The sequence below is a fragment of the Melospiza georgiana genome, chromosome 17 (genome assembly GCF_028018845.1).
Source record: "Melospiza georgiana isolate bMelGeo1 chromosome 17, bMelGeo1.pri, whole genome shotgun sequence".
Lineage (NCBI taxonomy): Eukaryota > Metazoa > Chordata > Aves > Passeriformes > Passerellidae > Melospiza > Melospiza georgiana.
Window position 1 is genome coordinate 6,775,035 of NC_080446.1, and position 20,582 is coordinate 6,795,616.

Genomic DNA, 20,582 nt, shown 5'->3' on the forward strand with positions numbered 1-20,582 from the left:
AGAGAGCTCAGAGTTGCTGTTATGGGAAGCCAGATTCCAAACTAGAGCATGGCTGCGTGAAGGAGATGTGTCTTCTCCAGGTTTCCTTTGCCACACATGCACTGCTTCTACATCATCCTAGGTTTTCAGAAGACAGCATTTCAGGGGCCACATTCTCAAGCCTCCTCACCCAGAGACAGGGGCTCAGCACTTTCCCATTGCACACACCAGCAGCACTCCTGTCCTCCTCCCCACAAAACAACTGGAAATTTCCACAATGTCATGCACCTCTGAACTAAATTCATTCACCCCAAAAGCAATTGGCTCTCACTCAGCCTCCAGACCCCAGCCATGGGATCCCAGCAACATTGCCAAGCTCCACCACCTCTGCTTCCCTCTCAAGCCCAGCTACAGAGCACACAGCATGGAATGACACAGCTTGGAGCTCAACTCACAAGGCTGAGCCTAGCTCTCCCAGAGCAGGAATCCTGCCTGTCCAGTCTGTCCAGCCCTAAGAGCATCTCTGACAATCCTGTGATTTCTCTATACTTTGGGGGGGGTTAAGGTATTTCCCACCCCAGTTTAGCTGCAGATTCCTCATTTCCCAGGCAGGAAAGCCACCATCACTTACCTACAGGAACTCAAAATCCAGTGAGTGTGGAGCACAGGGATCCAATCATGCTCTCTTCCCCGCTGACCAACCTGGAGAATTTCATTTCTTATCCCGCAGCAAGTCCCAGTCAGGGCTCCCCGCACTGAGCTCTCCCGCTCCCCGAGGAGCAGCCGGCTGTGAGCAGACACCGAGCACACCCACCACAGCTTCCTGGCCTCGGAGGTGGCGGCTGCAGCCCCGGGTATGCTGGGTCTGTGCTCGCAGCCGGGGCGGGAAGCTCAGCACACCGAGCAGCCCCTGCCCCGCCCGGCTCCTCCCGGGGCTCAGGGCGATGTAAGGGAAGAATGGGGAGCCCCGGATCATCATTACCTTGCAAATGAACAACGCCTTACAAGGAGAGAGGAGGAAAAAAGAAACACCAACTTTATTCATCAGGGATGTGAACTGCGCTGGGTGGGAGGTGACAGTCAGGCTGTGGAGATCCCAAGGAAGGGTCAAAACAGGACTGAGCAAAGACACAGGGGTCATACACCCAGTTCCTAAAGAGATTATGATGATGTTAAACAGTCTCAGAACACAAAATAAAGCCCCAAGTTTTCTCTGCCCAGCTCAGTTCTCCAGTCGTGGGCCACTTCAGTGAGCATCCACGCTAAGCTGGGCACATTAATCCTTGTCACCACTTAGCACTCAAGTGTGAGAAACAAACAGTCATTTGTGAGGGAAGGGCCATTGTTAAACCCTTGAGTTGAGCCTGGTGTGTGAAGAACACGAATTCAGAACAATGAGGACAGTACAGCCAATTCCAATGGGAACCGATGGATGTTGAAGTGCCTGAGGCAGCACATGATTATTCCCTCATCCACCAGGATCACAGCACGATCCAGGTGCTCTTCAGGAGCACAGACTCACTCCCACAGGTTTCCTGAAGATGTTCATCTTGTTTGGTTTTGCTGTCTCGCTGTGTTTCTGAGGCGTGTCTGCAGCAATGTGAAATCCCACACAGCCTGAACAGCTCTGATCATATCTTCTTCAGTCTCAGATTTTCTTGCTCGTTTGGCAGCCTGACCCTGTAGATCAGGCACTGCCCTGCCCAGGCTGACAGCTTGTTTTTAATCTGTTCTTAGGGTAGATAAAAAAAGAGAGTACTAAAGGAACCTTTTCATTAGAAAAATTACTCACAGAATAAAAGGAAATTGGTTCCTTAAATTAAAAAAAAATTGGTGTCCTTAAGATACTGGCATGAATTGCAAACTATTTTTGTTTTAAAAAAAAGCCTTTACAATGCAGAAATCCCACCAGATGATGAAACCAGCATCTCTGAGGCAAGGACTGGCCACCACCAACACAGAATGTAACCAAGGGGAGAGGACATCCTTCCTGTCCACTTTCCACATGGCAGGGAAGAGCATTTGGCTTGCCTGGCCTGCTTCCAGCCCAGCCCAAGCTCTGCCACTGCAGGGCTGCACACTGGGCTCATACAGATCCTGCTCCTTGTGCTCACCCAGGGCACAGTCCAACCTGGATCTGGGTCCTGAAGTTTTTTAGTAAAAGGACCCATGCTCAGTGAGCCACCTTGGACAGAAAAACCCGACTGATGGTGGCAAAAATCACAAGGTTCCCTGTGGAGCTGTTCCTGGATAGGTTTGGGAATTCTGTTATGCTGCTGGCTTATTCCCCCAGCTATGGCACTCTACTTGTGGAACCAGGCAGCTTTCCATGCCAAGCCAGTGGGTTTGGCTACAGCAGGGCCTGGGATACTCCAACAGTCAAACTGCTGAAATCTGATGCTCCAGGCTGCTGGTTCCACCTCTGAGCTGTCAGTTTTCTGTCCCTTCCTTACACTAGGGCTACAAAGAACTTGCTCCCCCCAAAAATGGAGTTCTCAGATAAATCCCACAGTAAAAACCAGAAGGCAGAGAGCAGCTAAAGCACTTGACCTTTGATGTTTTCAGCCAGCCATGGTTGGGACCCTGCCTGCACCTGTGCTTGGCAGGTGGCCACAGACAGAAGCCACAGTTACTGGCAGGATGTGGGGCTGTCCAAGCCCCCTCAGCTGGTTTGTAGCCAGCAGTGTTATCACCTGAGCAGCCACAGACTCTGGATGGAGCTGCTGCTGCAGGGAAAATGAAGGAAAGAAGTGTGCAAGAGAGCAGAGAATTATATCTCTTGTAGCTAGGCCTTCTCCAAGGCCCAACTCACTGAATGCTTTCAGGGCTGGACGGATGTGCACTACTCCCCCTCCCAGAAGAGCTCAGAAGCATCCAGAAACTGCTGCTTTTTTGCCCAGTTTTAGGCTGAGCAGCCTGAGACCCAGCAGAGCAGGACAGCTCATCGAGACTCTGAGGCCAGGAGCACCAGAAGGACAACTCCTGCAGTCCAACACCTTCCTCAGCACCTAGAACTCAGTCATCTTCTTGTGGGTGTCTGCTTTCTTCTGCTCCCGCTGTAGCCTGGCTTCCTGGGCCTGCAGCTGCCCCAGCTGCTTGTGGGCATTAGCCAGCTTCTCCTCCAGCTGAGCTGCAGCAATGCTGTGCCTGAAAGCAAAAAGCACAGTGACAATGTCATCCTGCATGGTAAGATCAAAAGAGGGTTCCATCTCAGGAGGGTTTGCCCTTTCCTGTAGGATTAGCCCAAGGGATCTGCTGAAAGCCAGGAATAACCTGATGCTCAGCACTATCTGGCCTAGAGAATGTCCTCCTGGGACCCTCAACAGCAATGCTGCAGGAGTGGGCACAAGAAGGACTCCAGAACCTTTCCTCAGAGAGCTCCTCTCTTTGCCACAGCCTGAATTCAGACACATCTGCCCCAGACACATCTGGCAGTGTCCACACTGGTCTGAAGCACACACTGAACTCTCTCCTCCACTTCCCCTTAAGTCCCATCCAGACACACTTCACTTGTTCCTCCCACACCTCATTCCAAGCCCACCCCTCCCCAGAAGCACCACAAACTGCATCCCAAAGAACATCTTCCTACCTCCCGACGTTGCGCGCCAGGGCCTGCTGGATTCCCCTGATATCCCTCTGCGTCTGCTCAATCTTCTCCGTGGTCTGGAAGAGGCTGACACTCAGGGCCTTCTTGGTGCTCTTGCTGGCATGGTAGATCTCTTTGCTGTTCCTCTGGGGCAGGGCCACCCCCCCAGCCCTGTCCCCGGCGCTCTTCCCGCGCAGTTTCTCGTTCAGGAAGTCAAAGACGTTGCGCGGGGCCTTGCGGCCGCCCGGCTGCCCAGAGCTGCCTCCCTTTGCCCGGCATTTCCTCGATTTGCCTGGCTCCAGCTTCCCCTGCTTCTTCTTCTGCAGCACCTCAGCACACTGGTCCAGGGACTTCCCTCGAGGGAGCACCACAGCCTGCACTGGCTCCACTCTGCCCTCGCCATTCTTCCCTAGGCCTGAGGGGAGACTCCGAGTCATTACAGATCCCCCCACCACAAGCTCATGCTGACAGACACAAGCTTAAAACAAGCTAAGAGGCTTTTGAGGTACCAAAAGTTACAACTTCTGTCCAAGCCAAGGGCACCAGGAAAGGCCAGGCCAGGAGCCTTTCAGAGCAGGAGATTTGTGATTCCAAGCCCGAGGCCATCCGTCAGGCTGGTTTCTGTGAAACCAGGTTCAGCCTCACATCCTCAGCTTCTCAAACCAGGGTCTGCTTCAAACTGGTTTGGTTCCTCTGGGAGAACCCAAGCCAGGTTCTGCTTCAAACTGGTTTGGTTCCTCTGGGAGAACCAAGCCAGGTTCTACTCAAAACTGGTTTGGTTCCTCTGGAAGAACCCAAGCCAGGTTCTACTCAAAACTGGTTTGGTTCCTCTGGGAGGAAGGCCCTCCCAGAGCCCCCAAGGCTCGATGCAATTTGGGTGGGAGCAGCGAGTTCAGCAGGCTTTGAAGTCTGTGTCAGGCCAGGAGATGCATTAGCACAGACATCAGAAGCTTTGCAGATCAGCTCCCCTCCACCTCCAGCCTTTGAACATTCCACAAGGTTCTCACAGCTTTGATCATCAGCCTGACCCTGCTCCCAGGTGCCTCCACTGTTTGCCATTTCCATACAGGGCTTGGTGCCCCACATGCCTGTACTTCCATGAAATAACTCATCCCTCTTCCCGCCAACACTGCTGGGATCTACCACATTGCTTGAGCCCCAGCCAAGTGGCCTTCAGCACAGCAAAGTTCTGGTTTCAACCAAAATCTTGGGTTTTTCTTACCAGCCCCAGGAGCCCCTCTCCCCTTACCTTTTCCAAACTCATATCCCATCTGAACAAGCAGCTTGGAGCCAATGCCACGAGTATGGGCCTCCCAGCCACCAAAAGAGGAGCTGCAGGCTGGGGTCCACTCCCCATTCTCTGGAACTCCTGAGTCTATCACTGTGAAACACAAGAGAAGAATCAGTGAAACAGGAATTGTGAGTAAAGCTGCGGTTTGCAGCATCCCTCACAGGACAGTACAATTCAATTCTCCAACCCTAAAAGCATTTGGTCATGCTCCAGCTTTACTCAGCTCCTACTGAATTGTCAGGTTCCATGAACACTGCACAGGAGTGGCTGAAATGTGAGGTTTCACTTGATTTAATGCACATACCATCTCCCAGATCCAGGCAGAATCACCCAGGAGTTTTATGATTCTTTTCCTTCCTTCCAGGATGGTAATACAGAATAATGTATACATCTGGGCAGAATTTAACACAGTGACACCTAATACTTATCCTTTGTTTCCTGTCTCTGGTATAAGGCTCCTCCAGGCCATAACATTAATTTTGTGTTATTAGGATCCAATAACCTCTGTCAGGTTAAATGTAAAGAGCTCTAGGACACAACTTTGTCCCTGTGATGCAGCTGTGGCACCACCAGAGGGACAGTGCTGCCTGTGCACCTTCCAAGAAGTCACATGGGTGCTCTCTGTGTCACCTTTCAGCTGTTCCTGCAGCCTCAAGGCACCAGAAGGACCCAACATTTCCTTGGGTCCCACATTCCTGAGTCATGGAGCTCCCAGGGATGAGAAATTCTGATTCACTTATTAACTCAGCTCAGCCAGACATGTAAGAATGAGGCTCAGAGCCTGGAATTCCAAAACATCACACCCTCTTCTTCCTTGTGTGGGGAGTTCCCATGGAAACCTCCAGCCTTCATTAGCCCAGGGATTTGCACAAAACAAAGGTTTTAGTTTGCAGTTATGGCAGAACAGCCAGTTACTGTTCTCAATCTTTCAGGAACACATAAAGAGATCTGGTCTTCTATCAGAGGTGAGACACTCAGAGTGAGAGCTCCAGGACAACCAGCCAGTCCCACAGAAAAGCAGAACAAAATCCCAAGTCACTTTTGCTCACTTTCCCCCCACTCCCTTACCTTTGGCATAACCAGAATCATCCACACTGTCCTCATCAGACTCGCCAGATTCAGCAGCATCTTCACTTCTCAGGGGTGGGATGACACTGTCCCCTTCCACCACGGCCTCCTTGAGGAGCAGGGAGTCAAATTTCACCGTGTAGTAGCCACTGTCCACATCTACAGAGGGAACAGCAAGGACAGGAGCTGCAGCACATGGGGAGCTACACCAGAGTCAGCTCCAGCAGAACGACACAGGATGGGGGGAGGCCCAAGGAACAGCTCTAGAAAATCCTGGGTTTAATCTGTGATTTTTATTTCTGTCTGGGAGGGGGAAGCACCCACTGCAATGAAAAGCTATTTCCACAATGCCTGTGTTGATACCCAGAAGTTTATATCTGCAAATCAAGAAAGATGGGCTGCTGAGAAATGGAATTAAAGAGAAATTGGACTTGCTCCCTTCTGACTTAATAACAGTTTAAAAAGAAAGATGGAAAGAGGGAATAAACCCTTCCCCTTCCCAGGACAGAGGGAAGCCTGTATCAGCAGCTGCTGGGCAGGGCCAGCTCCCCGGGTTTTTGTTTAAACAAGACCAGATTATTGCCATTCTCACCTAGCAGACATGTAAATTCCTGCAGCCCCTCCCTGGAGCAGTTAATGACCCCGCAGTCATTTCCTTTCCACATTCTTGCTCTTTATCTCCTACTTCCCAGTCAATTCTCTCCTCTAGCCTGACAAAACTCAGCCTGTTTCCTCAGCTAGGTCAAGATTTTGAGTTCAGGGCAGCAGCCACACAGTTTATGGTTTTCTGTCATTAACCACAGCAGCCAAGTTTTAGATCCACACAAACCTCAGCCTTCCCCCTTCCCCCTGGGCCCCTCACCGGTGATTTTGGCCGTGTACCAGATGCCATCAGTGTGCTTGGCCAGGCAGGCTGAGCCCACCCCCAGACTGCTCAGGTCGGGCTCCTGGAAGGGCTGCAGCTCCTCCACCGACACCACCTGACCATGGGAAAACCTGCAGGGAAGGAGGAACAGGAGGTCTCAAAGGAAAATCCCTTCTTTCCTTCCTCAGAGGAAATGCACACGAGTGTCAGGGCTGAGGAGCCTTCACCAGAATTATAATTACAACAGCACGCGGTCAAACTTCCCTGAAGTTGTTCATGTTGCACCTTAAACACGTTGTTTATGTCATGGGACAAAGAATGCAGCTTGCCCCAGAGAATTAAACTTCCTTGCTGGTGACATATCCAATTAAAAAAATTCATGGATTTGGGGATAAATGGGATCAGAGACAGGCAGGGCTCCAGCCCAGCACCTTCACAAAGGTGAGGTTCACAGCCCAGCTCCAGCCCAGCACCTTCAGACACCACTGAGGCTCATCCTGGGGAAGATCCCCAAAACTAGAGCCCCAAATAGATCCCCAAAAACATCCAACCCTCCTGTGCAACTGGAATGTGTGCATTACCCACAGACCTGGGTGTTTTGCTTTAAAACACTCCATCAGTTGTTAATTCAGCCACTCAGTTATGTAAAACCTCTGCACCTTCCCCACAGGATTTTCACCTGTGCATCAGCTATAGAGAGCAGCCAAACTGATGCCACTGCTCCCCACAGCACATTTCAAAAACACCAAGTTACAATTTCTCTGGGTGACAAAGGCACACAGAGCACGTGGGGAGGAGGTTTGTCCCTCTGAACCCTCCCACCCCTCTCTCTTTACCGACAGTTCTCCTTAAATCTGCACTTGTCATCCAGGAAGAAAGGGCAAGGCTTCAGGGACTTGTGGGTGGGGTACAGGTAGAGCACCCTGACCCCTGCAGTGCCATCCTCCAGCTCCTCTGTCCCCACAATCATGGCATTGTGGTACTCCAGGGTCCCCCAGGAGCTGTAGTAGGGGGCTTTAACCTTCATCCCACTCAACTCCTCCTCCTCCTCCTCTCTCTCAGACTCCTCCTCCTCCTCACTGCACTTTGATTTGCATTTATCCCCCGTTTCTCCCTCTCTCTCTGAGGAGATCCCATTGTCATCAGCTGGAGGCTCCTCATCTGTTCCAAGCCCAGCAATGGCCTCCTTAAAAGCAGCATATTCCTCATCTTGGGCAGAGTTCTCCAGGTGGGAATCCTGCCCTGGGAGAGCTGCTGGGGAGGAGGAGGAGGCATCTGTGTCCAGAGTGGCCAGCAGTTTGCTCTTTTTCACAGCCACCAGGCTCGACTCGGTCAGTTCTATGAGCTGCTTCAAATCCTCCTGCAGCTGGATCAGGTCCGAGTGCTGCGATGGGTCCTGGCCCGCCCCCAGCGCCAGCTCCACCTGCTCCAGCTGCGCGTTGTAGGTCTGGATCGCCGCCTCCAGACTCTCTTCATCCATCCTCAGCACAGGAAAGGCGCTGCCGCCCGCGTCCTCTCCACGAACTCAAAACACATTCAGAGTTCACTCAAGCACTTCTGGATAACAAGTCCTCGCCCGCAGAAGCGACATCTACCCGCTCTTTCCCTCGGGAATGACCAGGGCGATGCTCCTGCTGGAAACAGGCGGCAAGAGGCGAAGGGAGAGTCCGAGGAGAGGCCGGGCCTGGCCCTGCCCTCCCCCGCCACGGAGTCCACTCTCGCCCACCGGGCTCCCGCACGGCACCGCTCCTCCCGCAGCCTGGGCGCTCCCTCAGCCCCAGGGCTGCAGCGCCTCCCTGAGCCGCCACCGCGCCCTCAGCCACCTCAGTCCCTGCGAGCCGCCTCCATGACAGCCGCCATGACACCCCCACTTCCGGCATCAGTGCCTCCACTTCCGGCTGCGCTGGCAGCGCGTCAGCCGCTCCGCAGCCGGAGTACCCGGGAGGCGCTGCGCATTCTGGGAGTTGTAGTCCACAGGCCCCCTTCGCACCGCCATCGCAGCGGCGACAGGACTACATTTCCCAGAGTTTCGGGCGCGGAATGGCGGCGGCTGGTGGCGCTGGGGAGTCTTGAGAGGCGACTCCGGCTCCAGCGCTGACACCGGCACCAGCACCAGGTGAGGGGCCGCGGGCCTCGGGCTCGGGTTCTTTTCCTCGGGAGCTTGGGCCGGGACCTGTCGCTGGCCAGGGACGTGGCGCGGGGCCATGAGGGGGAAATGGCGCTAGAGCCGGTGTTCCTCTTCAGCCGTCACTGCCGCGGCAGGGCGGAAAGGGCCGGGCCGGATCTCCCGGATCTGGTGGGGCTGGAGGGATCTGCCGGGTCCGGGAGGATCTCCCGGCTTGGGGAGGAGCAGGCCGGCGCTCGGGATCAGTCGCTGTCCCGAGGGGGAGCGGGCCGGGTTCCCCCCCTGTCCCGTGGGGGCGGCAGGAGCGCCCCGGTCTCAGCTGGGAGCGAGGGGTGGCTCCGGTACCTGTGGGATTGAAGCCCCGTGAAACCCCCGATCCCATTCCTGCTTTGGAACACTTTTATTTCCCTTTAGGTAATGGTATTTGACTTCAAAGTGGTTGTTTAACCACGCACTGCCTCTCAAAGCCTCTGCCTTGGGGTTCCCTTTATCTGGGTTTGAGCACAAGGGTTGCTGCAATGGCTCTGAGTCAGCTGCAGCGCTTGGTGCCAGAGCTCCCTGCATCCCAGCCTGTGTGCACATCCAGCTGGGCGCTTCTGCAGATTCTTGCTCAAAATACCTGTTCTTTGTGTTTGTGTGAAATTCACTTCATTTTCTGTGGGTCTTGTTTTACTGCAAGAGGTGTCAAAGTCCTTCCTCAGTTCCCTTTTAAACCCCAAATTTGATGTTGAGCTTTCTTCATGGTCTCTCTTAGATCTCTGATTTTCCTGGAATTACCTAAATATGAGATTTACTGATAAAAGAGTAACATCATTTATTTGTTTGGCGTCATGGCATGAGAGGCTTTGGGAATGAGCTGTTTGCTAATTGATTTCCTGGCATTTGTTGCAGGAGCAGGATGTATACACTGCTGTCAGGGCTCTATAAATACATGTTCCAGAGGGATGAGTACTGTGTCCTGATCCTGGGTTTGGACAATGCTGGTAAAACTGTAAGTGCTGTTTATCACCCCGTGGAGGGGCACACACAATCCTAAACATCCTCCAGGGATAAATCTTCCAACAAGGGTCAATCTCTCTTCAGCTGTGTCCTGAGTTGCTTTAGTGATGTCACACCAAGCAATCAACTTTTCCTCATTACTTAAATTTAGTACAAGCTCTCAGGGATGTGGCTGAGGCTTTGGTAATCCCATAATCACATGTGATCCCTTCTTTCCTTGCTAAAATAGGGAGCAAGAAGAGTGGTTTGTCCAAAATTAGGTAGGGCAGTATCTGCTCCAGCAGGATTGTGCCGGAATGAAAAGGGTTTGGGGTAGGATTACTCCAGCCAGTAAAATGTTTGACAGTAAATAATTTTCTTATTCTTTTTCAGACCTTCCTTGAGCAAACTAAAACCCGATTTAACAAGAACTACAAAGGGATGAGTTTGTCCAAAATCACAACCACTGTAGGCTTAAACAGTAAGTAAATCCACGTGGAATTTTTTCAGCTTTCTTGCACAGATAGACACAGATAGCCATTTTTTTGTTTGAAATGTTTAAGAATTCAGAAGGGCAGAATAATTCCTGGGTGCAGAGATTGTATCTCCCAGCTGTCCAGGTCTTTTTGTAGAGAATAAAATAGACTTTCTTAGCTTAGGAGGAGAAACTCTTGAAGCAGTAAAACTATTAAAACTCCAGGTATCCTATTTCAGTGCTATCCTCAAACTGTATTTCCCTGGAGTTCATTCCCTGGCCCAGTTCTGGAATTATTTGCACTGATGCTGCTCAATATTTGTGATCACTCAGTGCAGGTTTTGCTGTGTTGTTGCAAGCAGCTGCTGCCTGTGATTTGCTCCCCTACAAGCCTGTCCCAGCCCAGATTTCTGAGTGGGGTGTGCAGCTGTCTGTGCTTTACAGCACCCATAGTTTTCATTGGATTGCCCTTTCTTCATTCCTTCCTTCTAGTTGGAACTATTGATGTTGGCAAAACTCGGCTCATGTTCTGGGACCTTGGTGGGCAGGAGGAGCTGCAGTCACTTTGGGACAAGGTTAGAGATGTGGTTTTGTTTTGTTTGATTTATAAATATTTGATATTTATTTGAATCAATGTTTGATTGATTTTTTTTTTTTTGCCCAGAGAAGCTGTGGCTGCCCCATCCCTGGAAGTGTTCAAAGCCAGGGTGGATGGAGCTGTGATCAGCCTGATCTAGTGGGAGGTGGAATGAGTTGGAATGAGATGGTTGGCCCTTTCCAACACAAACCATCCTGTGATTCTATGATTTCTTTCAGAAGTGGTTTTGTCTCTTTTAGAGCTGAACCACCACAATCACTTGGTAATCACACAGGCTTATTGATAACCCCAGTATTTAGCATTAACACCTTTTCAGGGATTCCACTATTTCTGTGCTTAATATTTGCATTATTGCTTGCAGACAGCAATTAACAACCCAGATCAGGGGCTGTGCCATAGAAAAAAGCTTTGGGGGGACAAAAGCTTTTCCACCTGGTGTGTTGATCAGGCCTGCAAACAGAGCAGGCAGCACAGGCTGTGTGCCTCCTTTCTGTCCAGGTACACTGTGGATACAGCTGCCTCTAACTGGTTGATCTTCTCCACATGCACCAAAACTGTACCAAAATCAAGTCAGGAAGAGGAACAAGTGATCCTAGTGCATTGACACCAATATCTGTGTTCTCCTTCCAGTACTATGCTGAATCTCATGGGGTGATCTATGTTATTGACTCCACTGATGAGGAGAGGCTCTCTGAGTCCAAAAGAGCTTTTGGTAAGTGCAGTGTGAACAAAATAGACCTGGAAGGTTGTATCAAATGAAACTGTAATTCAAGAGGGAGTTTCTGGCTTCATCCCTCTGTCCAAAGAATCTGTGCCAGATTGGAAGTTTTGTACAACTTCCAGAACTGGCTAAACCTGGTTTTGTTTCTGTCCTTTGTAGAGAAGATGATTACCAGTGAAGCTCTGGAAGGGGTTCCCATTCTGGTGTTGGCCAACAAGCAGGATGTAGAGGTAAAATAAGGAGGATTTATATAAATGAGCAAATAAGCCTTGGAAAGGTAAACTCTGTATTCATGTTAAATTTGTTCCACAGCCCTGAGCTGATCCTATGGTACTTTCCCACCACTGGAAATACTTTGAATTTAGTTGTATTTTTTTTCCTTTCTCCTCCAGCCCTTTTTCAGTGCCATGAATGAGCTTCCTACAGGCACATAGTTCTGAATTCTTTATGTAAACAGAAAAAACTGCACAGCTATGGTGGGTCTTTCTTGTACCGTGACTGGCTCTATTGATGCTGTTTTTTCAGAAAAAAAATGTTTTCCTGTTTATTCAGAAAAAAAATGTTTAGTGCACTTTGTTTATGCTGCTCTTTGAAAGCTCAGGAATAGCACAGCAGATGTATGTGAAGCAAACCATCCTTTCCCCATAATTGGATAAGATCTGTTCAATAAAACATTTGTTTGTTGTAGAGCATTCCATCAGTGACAGCACTGAATGGCAAGGAATGCTTTTTTCTGATAATTTGAATTCTTTCCAGTGTATTCAGAGCTGTAAAGCTCTTGGTTTGGGTTTGGCAGTTCGTGGGTGGTGCAGTGTTTAGGTGACACATCCTGGGCCATCCTTACCTCCCCCAGCATGGAAAAAAAGACAAGAGAATGCCCAAGGTGGACGTGGTGGTTTTCATGTTTTCCTCCTGGGAATTGACCCTGGATTTGCAGGACTGCAGCTCCAGGGACTGGTCTGTAGATGGAGCCAGAGGTTTGCAGTAGGGTTTGGAGCAGCCGGCCTGGCAGCTGGGCTCAGCCTCTGTTCCAAAGGATGCAAATACTCCTCGGGTTCCTCCTCTGCACTTTCCACTTGTCCGAGCGATTGCACTTGTGGAAACACGTGAGGCTTCCATAGAAATCACTTGGCTCTAAAGCAGGGTTTCTTGAGTACAACACAGATTAGTCTTTGGATGATCTAATTTATCTGGATTATCTAGTCTTAGAAATAAGAGAAATGGAATTCCATGTAAAAGCATAAGATCAGGACTGAACTCCTGATTTATAGTCCTGACTTTGCTGTAGCCTCTGGAATATGGGGAAATTGTCTATCTTTTTTCTGTGGAAACCAGAATATTGACTCATTTCTGTACAACCCCATAGCTTTTCTGCAGGGAACAGTCTGCACTCTTGCCTTGACCTGTTGAGGATAAGATCCAAGCAGTGATCTGGAAATTTGTTCCAGTTTCTCTTTTGGTTGTATACACACCCTTTCTTACAGGCTGCAGATGCTGGCTCCTCTGAGACTCTGACCAGACTAAAGACAAATAATTGAACAATTGGGCTTCTTTAAATTGCTAGAAAGAGCTGTTTGGAACAGTCTTTCAAAGGAAAATCTGGCTTCTTGCTCCCTCTGGAGGGTCCAAGACGAGCCCACAGACTTAGTGCCTTCATGCAGTTGTAGAGCTACAACAAGAGATTAGCAAAGCTAAACCCACTGGAGGTTTGCCTGTTTGTAAGAAATACCTACACTGGATATTTAGAGGTTCACTCCTACAGAATGATCTTGGTTATGGAGCCAGCAAAAAGCCATCAATGTTATTAACAAATCACTAAGGGGATTATAGCCTATTTTTCAGTAATTACTGAGGTTCTCTTAAACAAAATTGAGAAAACACAGTAGCCTGTTTATCTTCCTCTGATTTAGCAGAACTGAAGACCTCTGGGATAAAACTGATAATTAGCATTGATAGAGATTTTTCTGCTCTGGATCTCCAGATATAAAGTTGTAGGAAATTCTCACCAGCATCCCTCTGTCCTGAATCATGATAAGGGAGGATAAGGAGTATCTTAACCTCACTGGTATTTGGAGATTAAGGGTAATTCTTGATGATGATATCTATAGAGGCCAGCAGAAGGCTTGTGGTCAAATTCATCAGAAATAGAACATCTGACATAGTTTGTTTTTTAAGTGTACATTCTGTTATCAAGATAACAAAAGTATTGATGCAACCTGAAATTGCATAAAGTGTTAAGAATTCTGCTGTGAACCCCAGGGTACATTGTGTCCTCTCAGCACTGCCAGGCATGAGTGGTATTTGGTCATTCCAGGAGATAAAACATGGCCATTTGCTGCAGAACACCAATTCTAATTCTCACAATACTGAGTGTGATATTTTATGGTATCAGGAGAATGCTTTGTGTTCAGCAGGGGCTCCAAAACTGGATTATTTTATAAATAATTTAAAAACTGAGTTAAATGCATGTTGGATGAAGGAATTTGTTTAGGTTTTTAAAGGAACTATTGCTTTGTAGGAGAAATAGTTTATCTAATATCTGCTAATCCCTGTGAGCTCTCTTTGAACTCAGAATGCCACTTTTGAAAATACAGCTTATTGCAGAAAAACCAGCAATATAAGAATTGATAATTGCTGTTTTGATGTGAATGAAGCTGTTGAAAGGTTTACACAAGGTATATATTTCTGTGCTTTACAATGAACTGTTACAATTTGAGCATAGAATGTCTCATTATGCAACACTATTCAAAATACTGGAAAAGCATGACCTGTCAAAACCAGCATCTGAAATTTAACAATCTGAAAATTACTGGATGCTGTATGATGACCCATGACTGGGAGGAAGTTTTGCCATCCTCATCTAATGATAAATTTTGAAAATTCAATTTGAAATCTCCAGAATGTTGAAAAGCCTCCTCGTGCCTCTGGAAAACATAAGAAGTCATGGTGAGTAACAGAGTACTCACTTCCACACAGCTGTTAGGGAACAGACCTGCATGAAAGTCATTCTAGTTTCCAACTGCAGACCTCCCACAGCTTCCCTGTAAAATTAGTTTCCATTTAAATAAAGTGGTTTCAATTGAGGCTATACTATTCCTAATGAAGCTTAAATTTTAATTTAAAATAAACTCATATAAAAGTAGTGCCAGACCACAGGTCAGGTGAGTCAGACTTTTTGTGAAATCAGATTTTATTTAGGCAATCCACCTTGCTCTTGTTTCTCTTTTAGTTCCATTCTGATGGTTGATTACTCTTGAGATGACTGAAGAGCCTCTACTTGAGATTTTGTGCATGCTTCTGGATTTATCCTGACAGGAGAGCAGGCAGCAGCACTGTCTTTGCTCCAGTGCATTTGGGAAATGGGCAAAGGCTCTACAATGCCACCTTTATTGACTAAAACTTGCCTTGCTGTTTGATAGATTTTTAGGTGTGCCATTGCTGAGTCTTACTTTGGGTAATGCTATTCTGAACCCTTCACAGGAGGAGTTTGGTTCAGTCCTGGCTAAATTATGCCTGGAGGAGCCTTCATCAAAATCTGTTTTCCAGTGTGTTATTTTGGGGAAGCTGAAATGGCAATCTGGTTTGTCTGTGTTGTGTGTGAGGTTCCTGTGAACTGCCTGAGGGATGCCATCATTCCTGAGAGGTCACTGTGGATTGTGCTATTGTAATGGAGCACTCCTGATGGGATCACAGAGCCAGCTTCCCTTCTTTGCCCTTGGCTTATGGGTTTGCAGCTGAGAAACAAAGCACGTCTGTAAACAAATATTTTGTAATGTGTCTGGGGAGAAGGGGAACTTGGAAGCCACAGCTGACATTTTCCCCTGAGCATGAGAAGCTCAGGTGCCCCTTGCTGAAGTGGTGGAGAATCAGCCCCTGCTGTCACATGAGATTCCAGTTCATGGCTTTCCCTGGAACACTAAAACAAGGCATTGATACTTTGGTGTCACCTGTCTGCTGTGCTGCTCTGTTTCATCCCAAGGGGAAGTGATAAAATGATGTTCCTCAACATAGGATTGGTGATGCAGTGGCATCCTGCTGTGACAGTGTGAATGGTGCAAAGTCTCCTCAGAAGCAAAACTCCTCCTGATGCAGATTTCCATGGAAAGCCATGACTGGGTAGCTCTGTGAAGGTGGGGCAGGCCACAGCTCTACCAGAAGGTGGGAAAGGGAAGTTATAACAATGGTTTATTTATACTGGGAGATAAAAAAGGCTGTAATTGTTAGCTGTTCTGGGAAAAGTGGACTCTTAAAGGCTTCAAGGATGGGCAAGGTGAAGGATGTGGGTTCTCTGTGCTGCTGGGTACGTGCAGGTGTCCTGGTCTGCTGGTGGTGTTGGGAAGTTCATTGCCTGATTGCTTTGCTACCTGTGCTAGTAGAAATTGAATCAAGGATGGCATGACTGTGCTCTCTAGTGTTACTTTGTACTTTGAACTCTTTGTCTGATTTATTTTAAAATATTTTAAAATGTATCATTCAGAAAAGGAGAAGGAAAGGTAGACTCAAGAAGGAGAAGGAAAGGTAGACTCAAGAAGAAGAAGAAAGCACATACGCAAAAGTATATAATTATACAACGATATTCAACTCTGAGAAGCTTCAAGTATATTTCAAGAAACATTTGTTCAATTTCAGCTGCCAAGTCTCATTGACTGAAAAAAACAAAGATGTGGAAAATAGCTCAGATTACTGACATGCTTCTCCTTCCCAGTTGTTGGGTAATTGACGTGTCTGGGGCTTTGGGTTAACCAGGAGCGTTTGGACCTGCCTTTCTTACTGGGCAGTGGACACCATACCAGGTTTTTACAAACCAGTAGAGAATGGTTGCTTGATTGGTTGCTTGGTTGCTTGTAATTTCTTGCCCATCTTGCAGACCTGCTGGTTTGAATTCCAGCTCCCAAGCCCAATCTGACTCCCTCTAAAGTTAGTAATTGTTGTTGTTGGTTTTTTTTTAATTAACTGTGTATCCTGTGGCTGACAGCTCATCTGTATGAACTGCACATTTTTCTCTTGTCAAAAATCCTGATCTAAATTGTTGAGGGTTCTGCAGAATGATGTCAGTAACGTTTTTGGATACAGTTTCCAGGTCACTGATTGAAAGGGCAAGTTTAAAATGCAGCTGAGGTCATAAGAAAGTACAGTCATCAAAAGCTGCACAGTTAATGGAGCCATGGGCACTGGATGAATTGGGTGTTCTTAAACTCCTTGCAAGCCATTTCTTAAGATCCCTTCCTACGTATAAGCAATGGAATCTACCTCTGTTGTCCACAAAAATGTCCTGTATTTAATTTCTCCAGAATGAGTGTTTTGCAAATGGATGGCTGGTAACAATTTTCATATTTCTGTTCTCTCAGAGTTCACATTCACTTGGCCTATCCTCAGGACTCACAGAGGGTCCAGTATGGCATTTGTGTAAACATTTGTCCAAAACATGTATGTGGGCCTGACTGAAGGTTCCAAACACATATTTGAGACTTGTTGAAGGTCCAAAATGTCTTTGCAGAGAGGAGGGAAGGTGAGCTGGTGGCCCGCTGAAGTGCTTAAATGGCTTGTCCCAGGCTTCTGAGGGAAAAATGAACACTGAGTGCTCAGGGAAGTGCAAGTCCAGACTTTAGTTGAGCAGGTTTGCTTTTGTTGTAACTGTAAGATTTTTGTGGTGACACTGTGATTTATGTGGGGAAGGTAATCCACTGATTTACTGGGGGGTTATGATTTGTGTTGTTGTTCCCAGCAGCCTCCTGGCAGACTCACAGAAGTTCAGGACCTGCTGGGGATCAAGAGCACAATTACAGAAAATGTGCTGCATTCAGTGCTGCCAGTGTTTTCTCTGAGTGCAGACAGAGAAGTGCTGGTGGCACATGGGTAATGCCAAGGAGTGTGCTGAGAGCTGAGGAAGAATCACAGCTAATTTTGTGAGAGTGCCCAGGATGCTGGCAAAGAGCCAGCTGGGCTTGTGGCAGGGACAGTTTCAAAAGGCTTTGTAAATATTAAAGCTCTTGGAGTGTCCTGGTAAATATAAGCTGTTGAGCAGCTTGGAAGGGGTATTGTTGGAGGATACAGGTTGTGCTCATTTTCAGGACTGTTTGCTTAGAACTGTACAGATTAGGGATCAGGGAGGTGAGGCAGTGTGTGTGCTGTCAGCAAACAGCATTGTTTTTGTTGAAAAAAGAGTATGCTCATTTCTTTGGAACCTAAACAGGTGAATTTACTCTGTGGTGGGTGAGTGGGTTTATTCTGATAGCATTGCATCCTGACTGATACAAGACTGCAATCATGGGAGGATTCATTGTGGAAGAAGGTCACCATATGTCTTGTGGCACAAACAAGCTCTACTTTGGTTCCCTTTGCAGACTTGTCTGTCAATACCCGATATCAAGACAGCGTTTAGTGACTGCATTAACAAAATTGGGAAGAGAGACTGCCTGACACAAGCCTGCTCAGCTCTTACTGGGTGAGTATGAGAAGGGGCAGACTGAGAGTTTGTTGACTGAGCAGCTGTGGGGTGTAACACACAGAGCAGCACTACATGAGTTATTAAGCCTTGAAAGGGAGCTGTGCTTCCTTCCAGCACTGACAGACATTTGTTCAAGATTCTTGGACTTGCACCAGCTCAGTAACTTCATCTGTAAATCCTGCCTGTAGAACACAATGACAGTGTATTCCTGGCTGAGAGCAGTGGGACTTGGAGGCATATTTGTTGTCCTGTATCGTCCCTTCTCCTTACACAATAATCCCTGCAGATGTTGCTTTGCTGCAGCTGCTGGTTTTTAGGTTAGAAGTCAGTTGAAAATGCCATTGTTGATGCCTGTACCAGAGAAATGGGTGGTGCTTCACTGCTGCTGCCATAATTATGTTTCTACTTTCATATTCTTTGGCACACAGATGAGCTTCGTGATGGGGATGATATCACAGTTTCCAGGAGTCCTCTTACATGGGGATGCCTGTGGTTTAAGATTTAATGACTAAAACAAACCCTAATTTGGGTTTAGTCAGCTGCACGCCACGACCATGACCAGCCCACTGGATTCTTGGGATCTCAGCATCATCGTTGCGTATCGAGGCCCGCAGTACATTTGTTCTTGGTACTTTCAGTCCTTTAAGTGAAAAGTGCTACTTGGCATAAATCAAAAGTTTTGTTCCAGTTGATGGAAACACTCCTGGCTGAATTACTGCCTGGGCTGAATCTAGAGCTTTGGATTTTTTTCTGTGTTATCATACAAGCTACGGCAAAGGATAACAAAAACTTCCTGAACCATGAAAAAAAAATCTGTTGTCTGCATTGCTACAAATCACATGCCATTGAGCAGGTGAATAACCACAAGAACAGTGTTCAAGCACTGACTGGAAGAGAAGTATTAGATAATAACCTTATTTGTGCAAACTTTTCTAGTTTTGATCTCTGTGGAATTTCCTTTCAAAATTCCAGTGTTTGAGCTTGCACTAAAAGAATAACTCATGGAAGTCATGGCTGGGGAGCTGTGCAGACCAGCAAGGTATTGACTTGCTTGGCAGTCCCAGCACAGATGATTACACAAAGCTGGAACCAAGATTGCAAGATCTTGTACAACTAGTGTGAGGTTTGTGGCAAAATGACCTCAAAGCAACTGTCAGGTGGGTTTGATGCTTGTTCATCCCAAGATTTCCACAGAGTTGGTGACTAAGTTGGGTGTAGACTTGCACAGACACCAGAAAAATAAAGGATGGAGGTATATATTGCTGAGCTAAAAGAAATCAGATCCCTATTGTTTGCCTACGTGCAAAATAACACAGAAATGCCAGCAAACAACTGTGTAGAGCCCCTCCCTTCCTCATGTAAGGGCTCAGTTAGGGCCTGTATGATCCATGTTTGTGTTCTTGTTGTTGCTTTATTTTAAAACCTTGTCTGCTTGCCTTCCTTAGCAAAGGGGTGAACGAAGGGATTGAGTGGATGGTGAAGTGTGTGGTGAGGAACATCCACCGCCCCCCGAGGAAGAAGGACATCACGTAGAGCTCTGAGCCAGCCAAGCAATGGACACTCTCTTTCCACACACTTTTGTGTTCCCTTTGAAGAAGGTGATCCACTGGATTCCTATTACACCTGATTCTTTCCTAAATTTGGAGACAAATATTCTCTTTCTGTGTCTAAAAAACACTTGAGCCAAGGATTCCAACTGGGTGGGGGGTGGGAATCTCTTACATTAAGTATTGTCATTGGCCTCTGAGCATCCTATGTAGCAACCCACACATTGTTGCCAATGCCAAAAGACTTAATTTTTCTACTATCTTACTTTGTGATTCCTGATTTGTGAGTCTAACAGGCTGGAGGCTGGTGACATGAAGGAACTCCTGAAGGAGATGCAGAGGTGAATGTTGAAGGGGAGGAACAGCCTGGGGAATGGCTGTTCCTCCTAATTGCCAAGATCCTTGCTGCTCCAGCCCCATGTTCCTGCAGGGTGTTGCTGGCCCTGTTATGCTGCTGTTTGTGTAGTGGGGAGAGACAGCATTGATTAGAACTTGATTTTCACTTGGGGTGTTGATTCATAACTTTGACCTGTGGTAAAAGCAGATGTGGAAATCAGCAACTGCACGGTGGTCATTGGATTGTGGAATTGCTAATGTTGGAAAAGACCTCATCAAATCCAGCTGTGCTGGCTGAAATGGATTTTCCTACCAGGACCCCGATTCCAGAAGCACTGCCTTGCTCTGACTGCCAGTCTCTTTGTGCACTCTCTTTAATCCTAAGAGTAATTGAGATCTTCTGGAACTGGAGTGAATCAAGGCCCTCTGTGTGATCTTTCTAAGCTGAAATCAACCTCTAGACAGGAAGAAATCAATATGCAATAAAGCTTCCTACTTATTTGAACTTCCCTGGCTGAAACAGTGGTATTTGGGAATAGCAGTACTTAGCCTAGGTTTGTTTGTG

At 47.6% G+C, this 20,582-nt stretch overlaps 2 protein-coding genes across 3 annotated transcripts; one reads left to right on the plus strand and one right to left on the minus strand.

Annotated features, from left to right (window-relative positions):
* Positions 1-991: 991 nt before the first annotated feature.
* On the minus strand, positions 992-8,659 carry ZGPAT (zinc finger CCCH-type and G-patch domain containing). The gene is made up of 6 exons (XM_058036077.1): positions 7,626-8,659; positions 6,787-6,920; positions 5,925-6,083; positions 4,815-4,946; positions 3,569-3,980; positions 992-3,126 (listed from the first exon to the last, which is right to left on the minus strand). Exons 1-6 carry the CDS (start codon positions 8,267-8,269, stop codon positions 2,988-2,990), a joined length of 1,620 nt encoding a protein of 539 aa, XP_057892060.1. The 5' UTR covers positions 8,270-8,659; the 3' UTR covers positions 992-2,987.
* A 167-nt stretch (positions 8,660-8,826) lies between these two features.
* ARFRP1 (ADP ribosylation factor related protein 1) lies at positions 8,827-20,522 on the plus strand. 2 transcript variants are annotated; one of them, XM_058036333.1, is made up of 8 exons: positions 8,827-8,905; positions 9,806-9,905; positions 10,286-10,373; positions 10,860-10,942; positions 11,596-11,677; positions 11,846-11,916; positions 18,031-18,131; positions 19,580-20,522. In XM_058036333.1, exons 2-8 carry the CDS (start codon positions 9,813-9,815, stop codon positions 19,665-19,667), a joined length of 606 nt encoding a protein of 201 aa, XP_057892316.1. In that variant the 5' UTR covers positions 8,827-8,905; positions 9,806-9,812; the 3' UTR covers positions 19,668-20,522. The 2 variants fall into 2 exon arrangements, with proteins under 2 accessions (XP_057892316.1, XP_057892317.1); XM_058036334.1 differs by having other exon boundaries at positions 8,846-8,905; positions 9,812-9,905.
* The last annotated feature ends 60 nt before the right edge of the window (positions 20,523-20,582 follow it).